Source organism: Lissotriton vulgaris, chromosome 1_1 (assembly GCF_964263255.1).
Source record: "Lissotriton vulgaris chromosome 1_1, aLisVul1.2, whole genome shotgun sequence".
Classification (NCBI taxonomy): domain Eukaryota; kingdom Metazoa; phylum Chordata; class Amphibia; order Caudata; family Salamandridae; genus Lissotriton; species Lissotriton vulgaris.
This window is the reverse complement of record NC_141685.1, coordinates 1,094,961,668-1,094,982,528: the sequence shown is the minus strand read 5'-3', so window position 1 is coordinate 1,094,982,528 and position 20,861 is coordinate 1,094,961,668. Positions and strand designations below refer to the sequence as shown.

Genomic DNA, 20,861 nt, shown 5'->3' with positions numbered 1-20,861 from the left:
ACAATCCACTCCAGTTTTTTCCTTACACTCAGAGTTAGGTTTAGGTTTTATCACTGACCAGCTTCTCTTGGCACCATTGGTGTGCTGGGCCAAAATCTGGCTGAATAACGATATTAGACTTAACCACACCATTCTTAGGGACTGCATTGCGCTGGATAATGTCTCAAAGATCCTGTGGTTGGCTTACGTAAAGGGCGCTCTGGGAAGTCTTGGCAGGCCCAACCTTTTCAGCCACCCAAACACAATCTGCAGGGGGGACGTGAAATGGATCAAGGATAACTTCCTGAGGAGGGCATCGCTAAAGCGGGAGAGTGAGGAGTTGACCAAACCTAGAGCTAGAGCCAATTTCCTCCTCCTGACTACGCCCTCGATTGAACCTTATCTAATAATTGTAAGCCGCCCATACCATCGACATCTTCTTATTAAATTTAGGTTCAACATTATACAGTACTCCTTTGGAGTCTTCCCTGTATGGGGGGTCCCAGATGAGTCAATTCCATGCAGCTGTGATAACTTTCAGAGCAGTCCCTTATACACTTTATAATGTTTTGTGAACATTTTAAGAAGAGCAGAAATCTGTACTTGGTACCTATTTTAAGGGAAGCAGGTTTTATGCAAGTACGCCCAGCACTACTTTATTTACAGTTACTAGGTAGCACCAGGATAATCTTCGGGGTTGCTAGCTTTCTGGTCGCAGCTATGCGTACGAAAACCAGGAAGCTATCCCCGAAGGACTTGGAAGGGTGACCCTACTATATTGCAGACTTTGTTAACATTTTTTAATCAATCATTCGTCTTATTATCACATTGCGAATGTATTGTTTTTGTACCAACTTCTAAATTATTGATTGGATTTATATATCATTGGGACTGATTTTTTAATTGTTTTTAACCATATGAATTACATGATATGTAAAAAACTTTTAAAAATTTGTATAAACTGTATTGTCTTGTTGCTTTTATGATTTTAAGTAATCGAATAAAGCTGGCTTTTGACTTTGACTTTGACACCGACAATTGGGGTCTACATACTTCGACTTATTCTGCTGATTTGGCCTCCTGAATTGAACACAGTACCCCAGATTTGCTCTTCAGAAGAAAGCTTGCCACTTCAGTTGTGGCCCCCTAATTGAGCGCACAAGGTGATGCTGCTCCAGAAGTTTGATCTGTCAAGCTGCCATTCCTTTTTCTTCACCCCATGCCTCACACTCTTATGCACCCTGTGTTCGTGAAACTATTTTTTGAATCTTTGATGTCATTGTATGAGTAACCCCCGCTTCCCAGATTGGTGACCTCCAGGACCCTGCTCTCATCCGGCAATACCTTAGGATGTCTGTAGCCACAGCATACTAATTCACAATTGAGTGCATTAACAGTAAGTTGACACCCACCTTTTGTGCTGCTCTTCCGGGGCCTATAAATCATGGTTCACCTTTTCGATTCATTCCTGAAAAGCTTACTCCATAAGAGACATTTGTGCCATAAGTTAATGCCATACTGACTAACTCATCCACATTGTCATTTATAAATATCTTGATTATGCACCCTACTTATCTCTTGCTTTTTTGTCAGGCCTTGTTAAGTTTACTAATGTTTACAGCTTTAACCATGTCTCAGCAGGTAACTAACTATCCTTGTCGGGTCTAATGTGGGATACTGAGAGGCACTGGAGTTGTGTGCATATGTTTTCCATTATGTGGTTTCGTTACTCCCTCTGGTCAGGGCTCCCCCTAGCTGTTTTGGAGCTATGCCTTAGTACCCTATGGAGCAGGGTTGGCACTGAGCAGCAGAAGGTATCCTTTGGACTTTAGGTAATATTCAGCTCTGTTCCTCTCTCCGTCTAGAACTGCATAGCTGTACTTTAGTCATGCCATGGTGTGCTGTTGACCAGTGTCTGCAACAAAGGACTGGATTTCCATACAATTGCTGTTTGTTTGGTGCTTATTACAGAGACAACAGATCCCTATGCCTTGTTGACCATGGTTCACCATCTCCTCCACCACTCTTTCTGTCTCCAACTTTCTCTTCTGTATCGGTAGTTACAGCTGGTGTGGTCTGTCTCTCAGTTAAACTGTGGTCCAACCTTGATTCCCCTTGACTGGAGATTGTGGTTCCTAGGCTACTGGTATTTTTATGGCTTTTGGTGCAAACTATCATGTAAATGCTAATGCTGTGTTTTTTGTTTTCTCTTTCGCTTTTGCTCAGGGGCCAAGCGTGTGCTAGAACTGGACGGATTCTTCGGGGACAAGGGGAAGGCACACTTCCGTAACACCATTGGGCACAGTGCTGACTTCTCACTAGGCGAGGCTCTCTGGGTCTGCTCCAACCTTTTCAGTGATGTAAAGTTAAAGATGAGCCACAAACGCCTGATGCTGTTTACCAATCAGGACCACCCCCATGCCTCTGATCCTGCCAAGGCAAAGGCTGCTCGCACGAAGGCCAGCGACTTGCGTGAGACAGGTGAGAGTTGGACACACTCCATGTAATACTCACCTCTGAGGATAAGGGGAAGCAAGGGCATGCAAGAGCTATGTTAGAGTTTACACCCACCCTTTGTACACTGATAATTTGTGTACATACAGGAAAGAACAGGGGACCTGAATCACAAAACCACTTATGGACATCCAGGGAATCCTATTGAGGCAGATACTGCAGTGCAATGGTGCCGATCTTCACGAACACAGACAAGCCTGCACACATGTGATCCATTGCCACTGGATGATGATTGAAACCTGCAGTGCACACACTAATTCTTTTTCATGCACACCCTGGAGAACACAGGGAGGCAGCTGAGAAGATGCACTTTGTATATCAAGGAGAGCAAAGGAGTATGGAAAGACCAGAAGCAGCATGAGGGGAGCCCGCCCTTTGCGGATACACACGGCTGGGTATCATACACGATTTGATCCCCGTGTAACCTAGTGAAAATGACTCTTTAACCGAACTTCATAACAGAATCACTTGGGGGGGGGGGGGTGCTGGAGGTTGAATAGTGTGTAGAATTAGAATGATGGGCACTCCTGGATAACTACACATGTGAGAAAATTAACACCGGGTTTCCTGGATTTGGACCTTGTTGGAATCTATGTTTCTGAGGTCAGACTGAAGGACAGCGGTATGCTGCAGCTGGCAGTTTTTTTTCTCATAAATACAAACCTGAAGTACTAACACTGGAAATCCAGGACAGAGATGTGAATGTTTGCATTCTGCTTAGCCAGGGTTTACCCACTGCAGAGCTGTCAGGCTTTGGGCGAGAGTCAGTATTTTGAACTTTATCATAGACAGAGCTGACTTTAGTCACTCAGATTCAGAGTAGGCTGAGCCATTCTAACTTTCCTTCAGTAACATTTGTGAAAGTAGTAGTAGGAATTATTGCAGGGTCAAGCCCATGAGAGGTGCTGGGTCTTATGATTATTCGTGTGCGGTGCAGGTTGAATTCTGTGTGCTCCTGAAGGAGGTGATGGGAAAGATACAGGTTCTGTAAAGCCATTCTGTGCAATAAAACACACCCAGATGCATATAGTAGAGTGCCTACTGTGAGGCAAAATTAATTACTCCCTCTTCGTAGAGAGCAAGTTGAGCTGACTTGTTTCCATCTCAGCAGAGAGGCATGGAATATTTTTTTTCTTAATTTTTAAAGACTGACCCATACCTGGAAGGTTTGGTCTGAAACTGAATGTCTAGTCTTGAAAGATTTGTAGGCCTATGTGAATTGCAAAGTCCCAAGCTTCTTGCAGGGAACACTCTTGCAGTAAAGAAATAATTTGTTGGCAACAGCTCAATTTAGCATTCCTTCAAGTTTGTTTCTACAGAAAAGTGTTTTTAACATTGTCCTTGATCTGCTACTACATAGAAAATATCTCCGCTCTGAGATCATTCAGGCTTGATTCTTCTGTGAACAAGCACAGAGTAGTAACATGACTTGAAAGATTCGTCAGGAGCTTGATCAAGCCCGTGGCAAGTGAAGGCCCCTCTTGGACACTGACAACTCATCCATTAGGAGCTGGTGGTTAAGTAGTGTGGATAGTGTCAGTCATTCAGTGTTTTGAACACCCCTGTACGATCTGCTCACAATCATGTGAGATTCAGGCCACTCTTTTCTCCAAGGCTTCAGCACTCTTCCCACAAAACAGGCATCCAAAGTTCCAGTATTGGAGGTGGATCCTTATCCTCCTAGGAAGCTCTTCATACATAACATTGGGGAGGGGATGTGGCCTTACGGCTACAGCGGTTGACCTCAAAGCTAGGGAACCGGGTTCGAGCATCAGTAGCGACGCTCAACAACCTGTGATTCTGGGCAAATCACTTAATCTCCCTGTGGCTAACAAAAATGAATGTGTCCATCTGTAATGAAACTGTTGCTCATGTAAACCGCTCTGATACCCGATGTCTCCGGCCTAGTTTGCGCTATATAAAACTCAAAAAAAAAAAAAGAATAAAAAATAAATAAAAATACCCTGATGCAGTACTGTACATCTTGATCCTGTAGCATCATTCTTTTGTCAGCTTCATTGGCCAGCCATGTTTCTTGCATACATTTACCCAGCAACTGTGTTGTGTGATTCTATAGAGGGAAGACTATCCCCAATGACAGTAGACTGATGTGGGGGCCTACTGCTGGAGACTGCTGGTGGCATTGGACGCACTTTCTAATCCGATTTCATGTTAGGAAAAATATGGATGAAAACACAAACCAGTAGCTGGTATATAACTGAAGTGTCTTTCCTGTCCCTGATGAGTTTTGACACTCGGTAACTCCTCTTACAAGCACACACTCCTATATCCTTTCACTCGTGCATTCATCTATCCATCCACTGATGCACTGACTGACTTCCACCCACACAATCATCCACAGAAAAAAAACACTGCGCTGTCAAGTCAGTCCTTAAGAAAAAAAATGGTGCCAGCCAAGGTCGATGCACACAAAAGGTGCAAGACAACAAAATCATATGACATTAGGAAAAGCCTGCATTGTTGAGTGGGTTTCAGTCCACACTATCTGGCACAGTACCAAATCAAGTTGTATGCACAGCTGGGGTGTGGTGAGAGGATGTGGCCACACATGTTCTTGATGTGTTCATCTGTAAATGTAATTGTAAATTGTATATATGTACTGCTTACTACCCCTGACAAGGTGCTAATGCTCTTTGCAGCGAGTAGCATGCTACACCCTAGTCCAAGATAAGAGGTTAATAGTCGATTAGTAATTGTTTTTCCTTTGTGCATTAGTTTTGTTAGGTTTGTGCTCTTGATTTCTTGTGTGTTTAGTAGAGTTTAGTGTAGGGATTGAATGATGAGAATGGATTTGAAAGGGAAAGTAGTAAGTTATGTTTTTGTAAGTAGAGGTCATGTGTCTCTATTAGTTGTGCGACATGGGTAAACAAGCATTGGAAATGCAATAGGTCTCGCATTAGGAAAGTTTGAGCGATTGTTATTGTAAATGACACTTTTTTATTTATGTGTTGGTTTTGAAAATAGCAAAATTAATAGCTTTGTCAGTTACAATGTCAATAGTTTTAACTTTCGCAAATGTGACACCTATAGCATTTGTAATGCAATGTGTGTTGTATTTACGTGACTTAGATGTATTGATATTACAAATAACAATGGCTTTTATTTTTGTGGATGTGGCGGTGGATGTGGCGGTGGATGTGGCGGTGGATGTGGTGGTGGATGTGGTGATGGTGGATGTGGTGGTGGTGGATGTGGTGGTGGTGGATGTGGTGGTGGTGGATGTGGTGGTGGTGGATGCGGTGGTGGTGGTGGTGGTGGTGGTGGTGGTGGTGGATGGGGTGATGGATGTAGTGGTGGTGGGTGTGGTGATGGATGTAGTGGTGGTGGGTGTGGTGGATCTGGTGGCGGTGGATGTGGTGGTGATGGTGGATGTGGTGGTGGTGGATGTGGTGGTGGATGTGGTGGTGGTGGATGCGGTGGTGGTGGTGGTGGTGGTGGATGGGGTGATGGATGTAGTGGTGGTGGGTGTGGTGATGGATGTAGTGGTGGTGGGTGTGGTGGATCTGGTGGCGTTGGATGTGGCGGTGGATGTGGCTGTGGATGTGGATGTGGCAGTGGATGTGATGGTGGATGTGGTGGTGGATGTGGTGGTGGATGTGGAGTTGATGGTGGATGTGGTGGTGGTGGATGTGGTGGTGGTGGATGTGGAGTTGATGGTGGATGTGGTGGTGGTGGATGTGGTGGTGGTGGATGTGGTGGTGGATGTGGTGATGGTGGATGCGGTGGTGGTGGATACGGTGGTGGTGGTGGATACGGTGGTGGTGGTGGATTCGGTGGTGGTGGTGGTGGATGGGGTGGTGGATGTAGTGGTGGTGGGTGTGGTGGATCTGGTGGCGGTGGATGTGGCTGTGGATGTGGCGGTGGATGTGGCTGTGGATGTGGCGGTGGATGTGGCGGTGGATGTGGCAGTGGATGTGATGGTGGATGTGGTGGTGGATATGGTGGTGCATGTGGAGGTGGATTTGGAGTTGATGGTGGATGTGGTGGTGGTGGATGTGGTGGTGGATGTGGTGATGGTGGATGCGGTGGTGGTGGTGGATGGGGTGGTGGTGGTGGATGGGGTGGTGGTGGTGGATGCGGTGGTGGATGGGGTGGTGGTGGATGGGGTGGTGGATGTAGTGGTGGTGGGTGTGGAGGTGGATGTGTTGGATGTGGTGGTGGATGTGGTGGTGGTGGTGGGTGTGGTGGTGGATGTGGTGGTGGATGTGGTGGTGGATGTGGTGGTGATGGTGGATGTGGATGTGGTGGTGGTGGTGGATGTGGTGGTGGTGGTGGATGGGGTGGTGGATGTTATGTGACAGTAGCAGGGGTGGGGGGTGAACGCTGTGGTAGAGATGCTACTGCCTCCGGGAGTTGTGATAAGGCTGCCAGCTGCAAGGCCGTGGTACAGGCTCCAACCTGGCAGTGACAAGGCGCCCCCATAAGTGGCACACAGATAGCCTTGTAATCATGACTTCTAGACTTAGCGTATCCAGATTACTTTCACCTCTAAGAAATTCGATCAGCTTAAACATAAAGGTGGATTTAACAAAGAACAACCCTTTTTACACGATTAACTTGCGCACAGAAAGCAAAGTATTCAGTTTGCGACAGCTCCTCCGTTTCCGATAAAGCAAGACCCGCAAATTAAATGGAAGCTTTCTAAAGAATTATTTACAGCGTGGAAGGCGCCCGGCGTGAACCCTCGACAGATGCTAGGTGTGACCTTTCACTAATTGTACTGCCTGTTTGCTCGGTGAAGCGGCACGCTGTAGACACTGTAACACGCGTTGGATAAAGTGCCAGTTCTTTTGAAGTTAATGGATTTCATTGTGCAGCATGAGGGGGGCAATATGGGCCCAGGTGGGCTGTTTGCACCCACATAATCTTGGCGGGGAACTTTATGAGCACTGACAGTTGCCTCAAAAAATGCAGGCTGCTATGTAGTAAGATTTGAGGGTCTGTAAATATAGACTTTAAAAAAACAGTAAATAGGCTCTTGGTGTGTTGACATTTTAAAACTGATGACTTCTCACTTTCTGTAGTTAACATCTCATCTGCTGGGCAAAGCGTCTGCACCCTTTCTGGTTGTTTATGCTGTCTCACATACTTAAAGTTGCGGCAAGGTTGTGCTGGGAGAGAGAGAGTGGGGAGGAGAGTAGGAGGAGGAGGGGGGAGGAGAGTAGGGGAGGCACGGCCTAGCGGCCGTGCAACCAAGAAGTGAGGGGGCGGAGCTGGGGGAGATAAAGCAAGACCCGCAAATTAAAAGGAAGCTTTCTAAAGAATTATTTACAGCGTCGTGGAGGCTGTGAGAGAGAGAGTGGGGAGGAAAGTAGGAGGAGGAGGGGGGAGGAGAGCAGGGGCCTGGAGTGCGGCTGAGGGAAGTGACGAAATGCGACACGGCAGGCAGGGGAGGGGGCGGAGCGGGGGTGTGGGAGGAGTGCGCCTGAGGGAAAATCCATGCAAGGCAGGCGGCTGGGGGCATGTGCACGCGCTTTCAAGCTCAATGCGCATGGAGCTTGAATTTCACGGGCACTGCAAGGAATCGCCACGATTCCTTGCAAGTTAGTTAAAGAGTGTTTAAGCCCCCATAGTCTCGCAAGCTCGATGCGCATGCGCATCGACAGGCGAGACCTAAAAAGGAGGGGAAGATTGAGACGGATGTTTGAGGGTTCATAGTTGTCAGAAAGGTCTGGGATGAGTCCGAGAGTAGAGACGGGACAAGGTTGAAAGGAGGGATTTTTTTATCAGCTGAATGTTCAGTGTCAGGTGCCGAAATGACCAGGGGTTATCTAGGTGGTTCCCGCAGGACACTGCATCTAGTTTGAGGAAAACACATGGTGGCCCTAAATTGTGGCCCTGGTTATGTCCATTGATGATTAATGTTTCAGTTGGTGTGATCATAGATTACTCACAGTGCGTATCTTGGTGCTTCCTGGTTTGAATACTTGTAACCTGAAAGACAGATACAGGAAGTATTTATATTAAAAAATAATCACCAGACTGGGTTGGAATGAAGTGGCCGAGATGGCCTTTTTGGCTAATAAATATGTGTGAGATCTTAGATGTGCAATATGTCCTAGCATTCTTTGTAGAACTCGGACACTGTGTATGTTGTACCTAGTCTGTTAGTTTCTGCAACGCTGGCCAGCATTCTACACCAGAACTAGTCATAATCTGATTAATAACATGTGAACTGTTTGTTTTATGGGTGCTGGGCTCGTCATATGTCCCTATAATCTTTCATACACAAAGTGTGTGATCACGGTGGTGGACTAAGAGGGTATCCTTGGAGCCCACTGTGATCTGTCCAGATTCTATTCTACAATTGTGTTAGTCTCTGCCCCAAAACCACAGGCCTTACTTGCATTGTAATGCACGTGTTCTGTACCTCATCGAAGAATTTAGGCGAGTCTGTTTTCTTATCATATACATTGACTAGGGAAGACTTCAATCTTATGTAGGCAACCTAGTACTATAATGTATCATCCCTGGATATTTGCTACTTATATCTACATTTGAAAGTTAAGGTCACTACCACTCTAAACTCTGTGCTATGACAGGAATAGTCTGAGTATGACCCTAGTTACACAGGTGGTCTGTGTGGTAAGTTGCAAATGGATTTCCTGTAGCATTGCTGTGTCAGTTTATTTGTAAGTACTTAAAGACATGTTTCCTTTTTTGGGGGTTGTTATGCCTCAAACATTCCAGCTTAACAGTTTAATCTTTTGTTGTGCTGGAAAGTCACGTTTGGATTTTGCCTTCGGTTTGTGTCACCGATTGTGTTTGTAGCGATTGCCTAGAGTTGGTCACAAACTGTGCAGAAATTAGAACTCTTTGTTGCCTCCCTAGTCTCACTGCCCCAAATGTCGGCCTATTCTGTTTTTTTTTCCAGGTGAAGCACTTTGCTGTTGACTGTGTCCACATCAAACTACCCCCCCGTTTTGCAAAATCTCTCCTTCGTGTGATTGAGTCAGAGAATGAGGGTAGGGATTTTACTGTGTATGGTTGACAGACATGTTTTCATCTGCAGCAGCATGGGTTGTATTTCTGAGGCATCTTTCCCTGTTGGTTCCTGTTGGAAGTCAACAGTTCCCGATATGATCCATTTCTTATTAAATGGCAATTTTCCTTCTTTTGGATTGTTCATGCCCATTATAAAAATAGATGAGCCAAAGCTACAGGAATGAGTGCTTAAAAGTAATTTCCGTTTGATGGGGAGCTGTCACCAGGTTTCTGTTTTTCTGTTCATGTTCAGTAGTAAGGAATGCTGCATAGTAATTGCATGGTTAATTAATCAAATTATCTGCTACTGTGCTCAGGTGGGGGAGAGTGGGGGGTTTGAGGGCTCAAGAGTCTATTGGTCAAGACTTACATGATGTCTCCTCAGCCCTTTCACATTTCGAGCTGTCCCTTAATGAATACATTCTCAGAAATGGACTGAAGTCTGTGTAGGCCATGTGAAGATTAGATATTCAGCGTTCCCTCTGGTGGTACGAGTACAAGGAATTCTACTTCACATAACGGGGGCCTCTCCTGCCTGGCTCCTACCTCATGCCACCATAGATTAGCTTTTCGCCATGTCTGTTGTATTCCTCAGACCACTATAGTTTGGCTTATTGCTGCACAGCCTGTCTCTTTTGGTCATCAGAAAGCCTAGTCTGTGTTATCTCCATGTGTGTTCACGCTGGCCATCTGTATTCTTTCGTATTGGGTGCCACTGTTGGCCATTTGTTTGGTGTTCCATCCTTTGGGTTATTCTGGTCCGGTGAGTGCACTGTGACTCCCTACGACCTCACCTAGTTTCTTGGCTGCTCACGGCCTCCCTCTGGAGTCTCGGCTCTGTTTGAGTATGCTCTCCGCTACTTAGCAGTGCCCGGAAGGGTTCTGCCTAGGCCTTTCCCGAGTCGTCTTTGGTGAACCTCTTCCTCTTACATTAGCTAGCTTCCAAACACCTCAAGCCTGCCAACTCTCACCCATCCTTCAGGTTCACTGTTATTTTTCCAGCCCTGCAAACTTTCATGCTGATATGGGGGCACTGTTTGGGTTATACATTTGGTTGATGGAGCCAGATAGTGTTGTTTATTCTTGCTTGAGCGCATGGCTTAAGCTGCCATCTCGCTGCATGGCTCTTTGGCGACTGCTCACCCTGTTGTTTATAGATACCTTTGGTGCTTCAGAAAATCTGATCTAGTTATGTTCTCAATGTTAAGAACAGACTTGGTAGCAAACCGGTCCACCAACACAAATAGAGGGTTCCTTTTCGGATATAGGAAACCTAATACTTCACTATTTAAAGATGAAGAAATGGTGGCTGTATTTGACTAGTCAAGATTATTTCATCCCTGTTGTCTTTGTTTTTCTTCAGTACAGTGTCCGTTTTAGAATGAATATGGGCAATTCAGAACTGCTTCCCTGCTTTAACAAAAGCCCCCCTTCTGAATTGCTGAGCGGTATGATAAATATTTGGGAATATATTTGAGAGCCAGGCTCAACCATATTTTAAACTACGAACATACAAACTATTACAGACCGTTCGGAAGGAACTGTATGTCTCCTGGGTGGTTTGATTTCTGCCATTTATAAATCTTAATCTTACCCAGCATGTTGTAAGTGTTCCAGACTCCCAACTTCTGTGCACATAAGGTTTTCTGTGACGGTCTGTAGGTGAGCTTGGTGAGGTTCATGTGGCAGAACAAACTATCTTGAATCTTTGCAAGAATCCGGTGTGCTTCAGAGCTAAAGGAAATGTTGACTCTCAGACATTTATGACTGTTATTATTCTATGAAACCCTAGGAACTGGGCGACTGGTTCTGATCAAATCCAGCATGCACTAGACACATATTGGTCAGGTTATTACAGGCTCCTGGTGTGGTATGTCAAATGGTCCCAAAATCTTTATTATAATCCAATTACTAGCACACTGCCAGACATTTGGGATTACAAAGCAACTAAATGATGACTAATCTTCATGCCTTCCCAGATGCCTCTTCACTTCAGTGCAGACTTTACTCTTGCAAGGGACGGGACTCCCTTTAATCTCTGGCAAAATGCGATCTGGCAGGTTTATTCCTAGGTAGATACATCAAATTATTTGAGGATTGTTAAAAATCAGTTTGCTTTTAGTGGGAAAGATCTAGAGATTATCAGCAGTGATTCTGGGTTATGAACCTAAACATCAGATGGAGCAACCAACAGAGAAAGCACCCACTTTGAAAACATGTTGACTAGATTAACGGGCTTGAAGTAGTTGGTCTTGGAACTGTACCACCAGTTCATCTCGTCCCTGCCTGATGCAGCAAAAAAAAAAACAAAACCTGGATGGTTCTGAAATTTGTGCAAGGATATTTCCACATTGACCTGGGAAACTGTATATGGTGACATTACATTACCAGATATCATATAGCAATCCAGCACAAGGAATATTCCTCTAAAATAATGCTAGGATTAAAGATAGGACCCTGAGCAAGCAATAAGGAATATGCCCCACTATTCCAGACTCGTGTTGGTTTGGGGAGAGTGTGGGGATGCATTGCATATTTAGTTGTCATTTCCAATCATTTAGATGCATTGCAAAGAAGTCTTGGTAACTGTCAAGGCATTGGTGGGGTCCCCGTAACAGCTGACCCTCTCATGGTGGTTCTATGTCTCATGCCTGTTGATTAAATAGAAATTAACTCTACAATCTGGAAGCTGATATTCTAGCTTTTGCTGGCACAAGACTGATTATGGCGAGGTGTAGAAAGAGTTTATTCTTCAACCATTGAAATGTGGTATAATAAACAGTTGGGCACAGCAGCCATGGAAAGGCTATGCAGACTCCAGGTGAAGGATAAACAATATTCTGAATTTATTGTTGTAAGCATTTGAGCACTTCCAGTAAGACAAGAGATTTCACTTGTCCTCCTAGACTGAGGGCTCTAGCTTTGTTTGATTGTTCTGCATTTGTTGTCTTACCTTATGCAGTGTACATGTTCACACAATCCTTTCTACTACCTGGAGCCTGAAGGGTATTCGGTAAATCCTCATTGTTCCTTCATGCTACAAAACATCTGCTTATTATTGGTGAAGGGAGTGAGGTTATTTAATCTTTTGATAATGATCATTGAGTCATGGACTTATTTTTGCTGTGGTTTTTGTTTATACTGTTCCGTACCGGTAGTACTCAAGATTTATTTCAATATTGACAGGTGTCAGATAAGATGTTTAGAAAACAATCAGAACATTAAGGACTAGGAAGTGAATGTAAGTCTTACTTAACTGCCTATTAACCTAGTCTACTCATGCTCACCATTATAGGGGTCTTCGTCGACCTGATGCACTTGAAGAAGCCTGGCGGCTTTGACATCTCACTGTTCTATCGGGACATCATCAGTATGGATGAAGATGAAGGCCAGGACCTGGGTGTGCAGTTTGAGGCTTCAGACAAGTTGGAGGACCTCCTGAAGAAGGTCCGGGCCAAAGAGACTCGAAAGAGGGCTCTCTGCAGGTGGGTATTAAAGCATGTATGTCCACATGGAGTTTGAGTGTGGATAATGTTGAAAGGGCGCACCGCTTTGTAGAGACCCCGTGAGAGGGGGCGTGGTCTTATATCTTTGTTATGACCTCTTGAGATTTGAAGAATGAGCAACACCTGTGAAGAGACTCCGAAGGATACAAGATTGGCTAACCATTAAAAATTGTCACTAAAAAAGTGGGTGGGCTAATGCCTTTAAAAGGCATCTCTGGAGTTTAGTGGGGAAGAGCAAACATCTTTTAAGAGACCGCCAAAATGACTTGGCTAAAACTGTGGAGAGATACCTGGTGGTAACATGTGGAGAATCCACTGTTTCTACCCTGAGTGGAGACTACTGGATAGATTTACATTTTGCATGATCGAGGGGGTTGCTAGAACAGGTGAGAGTTGACCGGTGTTAATAGCCTTCAAGTGCTGGGGAGGAACCTTCTGGAATTTCTATGTTGCAGGACATGTTGAACATGTGCATTGTTCATTTGTAGGTAGTAGTAACTAGACTTTTCACCAGTCCAAGAAAGAGCTGTAGTTACTGTAGATTTCTTGTTGCAAAGGGACCCCATTTTGCGTAGTAAACCACCATTTTACATTTTTTGAGACTCTCTCCGAATAATCTTGAACTTTAACATTGGTACACTGCTGTTCAGTGCCTAATGTGTGTACTGTAACCCATAACAAATGTTGAAATTGGCTTAAGAACTGATTGGCTCATTTAACTTTCCTATAAGGCCATAGTATATAGTGCAGAAAATACATTCATGGCATTGAAATGTAATTAAAGCGAACACAAGGAGATGATGGACAAGAGTGCTGAAACCTTTCAGACACTCACCCCCAGTCACAGATCTGGGTTGAATCCATCATCGTTCTTTAGCTCACTTCGCCACCTCAGTTCAGACCCAGCTATATGCAAATCAGTCTTGACCCTGTGCCTCATGGGAACAGTCCAGCCCAAACTGCCAAGCCAGGTCTTCCCTGAACCGGAAATAAGCATCCTGGGACCGTTTTTTAATTTTTTTATTTAAAGTTGTGATACATAGTTTTTAAGGAAGTGATGCCTCCCCCTTAGGGAAGGCAGTCCACTTTAACTTTTCAGTCAATGCATTTAAACATTTACAAGTCATCAGTTTGGGGTTCAGAAATGTTTGCAGATAGCGTTTGCAGTTTTTAATGGGGCCGCCACTTTAAAGAGTCCAGTGGGGAAGGAGGGTTTTGGACAGTTATTCCTCTTCCTCACTTTCCTTCTTGTCCATGGCTGCATAATCTCTAAGCAAGCTGAGCACCATCCTGCGACACCCTTCTGTGTTCACCACCTCTCCATTGGTCACCAGGTGGGTCCTGGCGAACAGGAGAATGTCCTTAATACAGCAGAGGAGCCTCCAGCACCCCTGGATAGCTTCCTCTGTGTGTGTCCCTGGAAACACCCCTTAGAGCATGGACTGTTCAGTAATGTTCTCGTAGGGGATGAGGGCGTCCAGTTCTTGTCGTAAGGCAGCCCTTAGTCTTTGGGTAAAGGGGCAGGCCCAGAAGAGATGGTGTGCAGATTCCTCTGCGGGGCATCCCCTTGGGCAGTTCCTGTGTGGGCACAGGCCTCTGCTGTGCATGAAGGACCTCACTGGCAGGCCCCCCTTCACAGTCATCCATGCTATCTCCTTGTGTCTGTTGGTCAGACTTGGGTAGGATACATTCCCCCACACGTGCGATGCCGTTGCTGGTGGCAGGTCGCTCACTGGTTTGGTGGTGTCCCTGGTCCTGATCCGTTTGCGGATTGTCTTGGGCTTCCAAAGGCAAGGAGTGACACAGTTCAGCCCAAATTCTCCCACAAACTTTTCCACCTCCCTGTAGTACCATGGGAGGTCCCAATTCAGGCTGGACTCTTCCCATGAGGCACAGGGTCATGACTGATTTGCATATAGCTGTGTCTGAACTGGGGTGGCGAAGTGAGCTAAAGAATGATGATGGATTCAACCCAGATCTGTGACTGGGGGTGAATGTTTGCAAAGTTTCAGCACTCCGTCCATCATCTCCTTGCATTTGCATTGGAAGTTAATTGCCTCTTGTGGAGGATAGCACTGTTAGATTTGGGGGTCTTTAGTTGGCAGACGTAGGTACCTTTGACCAAATAGGGACCCTTGCATCTAGTCAGGGTAAGGGGCTACACTTCTAAAGTAACCCCTGCTCACCCCCTTGGTAGCTTGTCACGAGCAGGCAGGCTTATCTCAGAGGCTTAGTCTGTAAAGTATTTGTGAACACATACAGTAATACAGTGACAACACTACAGATGGACACCACACAAGTTGTATTATAAAAATACGTATTTTTATATGACTTAACACAAGACCAAACGACAAAAATCCACAATACTGTACTCAAAAATAGACTTTAAAATGGCTGTTCACTTAAATTCAGTCTCTAGCAACCGATAACTCCAACGTGAGTTATCACAATGTTGTGACAGGAGAAATCCCAAAGTATGGCACGACCGCGAGGTGCGCGGCGTCGGGCCTGGAGTCAAACAGACCCCCAAAGAACAGTACCTTGGAAAAGCGATGAAGAACAAAGACAGCTCACGGCGTCGGGGAGGTGCGGCTTCGATGGCGCTGCACAGCGTCGGTTCCTTACGACCCATGGGGAGGTGTAGACTCTGTTCCTTACTGCAGGACAGGGGAGGTGAGACGACGGTTCCTTACTGCGTTGGGGAGGTGACGCCACGATGTCGCCGAAACCACGGTACGTTACGATGTCGAGCTGTCGATGGATTCTCTGTCACCCACGTCGAGGATCGGCTCTGCGATGTCTATGTCCGCTTTGGAGTCGATGCGGCCCAGCAGCAGGCGTCGGGACATCGGCACAAGTCGGGCCAGCACTCACGGCTTCTGGCAGGTTACGCTGTCGTCGATGTGGCACGACGGGTCTACAGTGCAAGTCGGAGCAGCGCTTACAGCTTCGGTGCAGAAGACGGCGTCGCTCGCCGGCGTCTATGTTGCAATTTCCTTCTGCAGCAGCTAAAACTGCAGTTCTAGATTCAGGCAAGCAGAAGGGGTGAACTCTTGTATCCCTGAGACTTCAGGCAGGAGGCAAGCTCAAGTCCTTTGAGATCTTCCTCAAGATGATGAAAGCACACTCAGTCCTTTTTCTCCTTTCTTTGGCAATGAAGCAACCATTGCAGGCCAACCCCAGCAACACACAGCATAGGGGTAGTCTCCTCCTTCAGTTTCCCGGTTCTTCTCCTCAGCAAAGGTTTGTCTTGATTCCCAGAAGTGTTCTGGGGTCTGGGTCCCCTCTTTTATACACCAAAGTCCTTTGTTTCTGTTTTTTGAGAGTGTCTGTGCCTAGTCCAAACCAGTTCTGTGCAGTCCTAGAGCACTTTGTTTACAGGACTCCTTCTCTTCCTTTGACAGTATAGGCCAGGGACATCAGACGGACCACAGGAGGTGGAGCCAGCATTGTGGAAGGCAGGCACAGCCCTATTCAGGTCCCATGTGCTCCCCTCCCACCACTCTACATGCAGAGATGGGTCTATACAGCCCTGTGCTGACCCACCCTGTCTCCTGGAGTCCCCCAGCCACTGTCACTCACCACCCAGACAAGGAATACAGAACCTAGCAGAGGCAGGTTCGGACAGTTAGGCAAGAAAATACCTACTTTCTAAAAGTGGTATTTTCAAACACAGAATGTTAAAACCAACTTATCTAAAAGATGTATTTTATCATTCTGAGTTCAAGCATACTAAACTTGAATTTCTACCTAGTTCCCTGAGTCATTTAGAATTATAAGATGTTATATTCAAACTGCCCATTCAGGCCAATGGGGAACAGGTTGCCTTGTAATAGTGAAAAACGAAAATGGATGTAATTCACTATCCGGACATGCCACACACATCAGGGCATGTCCTACCTTTTACCTACAATGCACCTTGCCATTGGGCCTACCTTAGGGGTGACTTAATATGTATAAAGGGGAAGGTTTAGAGACTGGCAAGTGGGTGCACTTGCCAAGTCAACATGGCAGTACCAGACTACACACAAGCTCTGCAATGGCAGGCTGAGACACACCTTACAAGCTGCTCCAGTGGGTGGCACAATCAGTGCTGCAAACCCACCAGCAGCATTTGATTTACAAGCCCTGGGAACACACAGTGCACTGTACTAGGGACTGCTAAGTAAACCAAACAAGCCAATCATGGAATCGCTCATCCATACATCAATTTTCCATAGGGAGCACTTGCACTGTGGCCCTGATTAGCAGTGGCACAGTGCCCAAAGCATCTAAAACCATCAAAAACATCAGAGGCGACAGCAATAAATGGAATGGCGACCCACGCCAATGGTGCCAGGTCTAACAAGCACCTATTGTGTGATACAATACAGTGGAATTGAAATTATGGCTCCAGGCCTGCCCTGTGTAGCCTAACTGATGGAGTGTAAAACCGACACTGTGACCCATCAAATAACCATTTTTGAGAGGTAAAGACCTCCCTTTTAAATATCAGTTAATCATCCCTATGTAGTCTTTGTAGCCCACAAGGCAGGGTGTTTATAAATGGGACATGTAGAATTTTCTTTACCATGGCCCTACAGTGACAAGACTCCAAAACCTAATTTCACTGAGGCAGGACAAGCTATCTGATGTAGAAAACTAGAGTCCAGATTAAAAAAGTAATACTGCTGTCGCGAAAACGAGACCAGCTAGATAAATAATTACACCACTATTTTAAATAGTTATCAAAAACAATTTAGTGTGAAGTTGGATTTTTGATAAATACTATAGGAAATTAACTTTTAGAAAATTACCTTTTCCCTGCCTGAGCCTCCTGGAAGGTAACTAACTAGTACTTGGTCAGCCTGTATTTGGACTAAATGAGCTTTGAAATTAGTGTGCAAATGCTCACAGAGCAGCGGCAATGGGCTGGAAGTGAGAAGGTGTTTTTTTTGTCAATTTACACCCATAGTCAGGCTGGCCCCAAACTGAATGGAGGGAAGCTACCTCCATGACCAGTTTTTAGTGACCATCGAGGAGGGTACTGTTTATTAGGCTTGCCACACCTCTGAGTAGGCACGCAGGCTCTGCACTAAAGCAGAAGGGGTTTCTAAGCTTGAATTTTGAGAGGGAGGGGCACTGGGAGATTGATTCCAATAGGAAAAATAGGAACTGCTGAAAAATTGATAGGTTCGAGGCATGTGGGCTGCTGAATTCATATCTGTGCATAGATCGCCGCCTAGTGTTGGGTCCGGATGATTGCACATTGTTGTCCTGGAAGAGTCTTCGAAGTATCACGAGATAGGTGGCTCCTCCCCTGGACTACAGTGCGCATGGGCATCGCCTCCATCCCCAGATTGTTTTTTTCTGCCATTGGGTTCGGATGTGTTTCGGTTCCCTCTGTCGGAATCGATAGTTGTAAAACTTTTCTAACTCGAGACCAAAAGGTCTTTAGGCTGGGCGTCGGTATCGTTTCGTTCGGGTTTTGTCTGTTCTCAGCTCCGAACTCTTGCTACCCATCCGCGTGCTCTCGGCGCGGATGGGCCTACTCGACGCTCCAGACATGGAACGGACTCCGTTCAAAAGGTGCCCGGTGTGCACCTCCAAGTATTCACACCTCGATGTGCAACAAATGTTTGTCACCGGACCATGATGAGGTCAGGTGTATGGCCTGCTCGAAGTTCCGGTGCAAGAAGACTCTCAAGATTCGTCGGGCCGCTAGACTCCAGGCCCAGTTATCGGCAACCTCGGCGCCCCCGCCGGACGACATCTTCGAAGAATCTGTTGAAGATGACGATGTCATGCGGGTTTCGGACTCTAGCCCCGCGTCTGAGGGGGATGCCTATGACGCGGGAGACGAGGACTTTGACGAAGCCGGCGACGAGGTAGGGGACGACGATGGGGCAATTGCCACCGTGGGGGACAGCTCGGAGGAAGAGCGTCCCCAGACTGACTCAGGGGTCAATCCCCTTCATGCGGCCCAGGTCGAGGGATCGCCTTCGGGCCTTACCCAAGACCTCGTTACTAGTCCAGCAGCCCCGCCTCCGGGCCCGGTCACGGACATTTCTAAGGCGCCACTCCCGTTAACAAAAACGAAAGTGAAGCCATTGGGATCCACTCCTCCGGTTTCGAAACCGAAAGTGAAAGCTGCACTGGTGCAGAAGGCTCTGGAGGCGTCGTCTTCCAAAAAATTCAAAATGGCCGACCCGAAGGCCTCGGGATCGACGCCGAAGACAAAGTCGACCGACGCGGCCACGTCGGCGCCGAAGATGGTAGAGGTCGATGACCCGAAGAAAGCTTCGAAGAAGCGTCAGGGCGATTCCACGGCTCCGCCCGTCGGGGACAGGGACCGTGAAGTGTCGGCTCCGAAGACATTGCCCCTCGCCGACCCGACTCCCGACTCGGGGAGATCGCTCGAGCCGGTCAAGCCCTCCACGGCCTTGACGAAGAAGGTCGCTGAGTCCCTGCAACGGATTCGGAAGGACGCTGTGGTTCCCGAACCAGGGGATGTGGTGCCGAAGCACACAACGAAGCCCACAAAGGCGCAAACGCCTATCCGCCTCACCCTGCCGCCGAAGTCGGCGCCGAAGTCTTTCGCTCCGAAGCATGGGGCAGGTGTGCCCTCGAAGCAGGTGTCGACGCCCGAAGCGGCACTGGTGGTGGCGAAGCCTCGGCTCCAGCCGCTTGCAGAGGAAGATCGTCGAGAGGTCATCATCGACGCCAATACCGGAAAACTGTCTCTCCTCAAAAGGAAAATCACCACGGAGCCGGTGTTGGAACATTTTCGTATTCCTCTCAAAAATAAGAAGGATTCTGCGGGTGCTTCAGCCCCGATCGAGCCTGCCTCTCCACAAGCTTTAGAACATTCGCCACCGCGTTTCACCGCAGGGGATGGTGACGATGAGGAGGTCGAGTACAACTATCCGGCGTACTCGGATCCGGAGGAGGAACATGAGCCTTGGTCTACCGGAGGCGACCCGGACGACCCGCAATCGGGTCAGGAACCGCAGCTCTTTGCTGAAAAGACCTCACCGACGGAGGACTCGGCAGCCTTCAACGCTTTGATTGAGCGAGCTGCAGCTAACCATGAGGTCGAGCTGCACTCAGATCCTGTGGATGTGGACTTTTTGTTTGACACTTTCTCAGTGGCCGAAAAGTCGGTCAAGACATTGCCAATGCTCAAGGGAGTGCTAAAGCACGCGACTGAGGTCTTCAAAGAGCCCACCCGGGCGCGTGTCATCAATCCTCGCATTGACAAAAAATATAAGGCAGCGCCCTCGGATCCAACATACATCAAGGGACACTTGCCACTGGACTCGTTGGTGGTATCCAACGCACGCAAGAGGGCGAACTCGCAGACCACTGGTGACGCTCCTCCCCCAGACAAAGAGTCTAAAATATTTGAGGCCTCAGGGAAACGGATTGCTGCACAGGCAGCTAATATTTGGCGTATCTCAAACACGCAGGCCCTACTTGCACGCTACGATAGGGCTCATTATGACACCCTAGAAACACTGCTGCAACACTTGCCTGACCAGTACAAGGAGGCAGGGGAAATGTTAATTCAGGAAGGAAAGCTCATCACAAACGCTTCCATCAAATGTGCGCTGGACGTGGCTGACACAGCCTCCAGGGCAATCAACACTAGTGTGTTGCTGAGAAGACACGCATGGCTTAGGATATCCGGTTTCAAACCGGATATACAAGCAACCATCCTGAACCAAACAGTTAATCCTGACCACCTGTTCGGCCCTGAGGTGGATGCGACACTGGAAAAAATGAAGAAAGACACAGACACTGCTAAGTCTATGGGGGCCCTCCAGTCTCAGCAGTTTCGGGGTGGTTCCTTTCGCCGCTCCAATACCAGAGGCACCT

The 20,861-nt window shown here is 46.9% G+C and overlaps 1 protein-coding gene across 3 annotated transcripts in view; it reads left to right on the top strand.

The window, feature by feature from the left end:
* XRCC6 (X-ray repair cross complementing 6) overlaps positions 1-20,861 on the top strand; it is a 173,681-nt gene that overhangs the window by 67,325 nt on the left and 85,495 nt on the right. For all 3 annotated transcript variants that reach the window (XM_086963493.1, XM_086963496.1, XM_086963498.1), the window contains exons 5-6: positions 2,206-2,460; positions 12,794-12,983. In XM_086963493.1, coding sequence (XP_086819619.1) covers positions 2,206-2,460; positions 12,794-12,983 — 445 coding nt within the window. The remainder of the gene's footprint in view (positions 1-2,205; positions 2,461-12,793; positions 12,984-20,861) is intronic.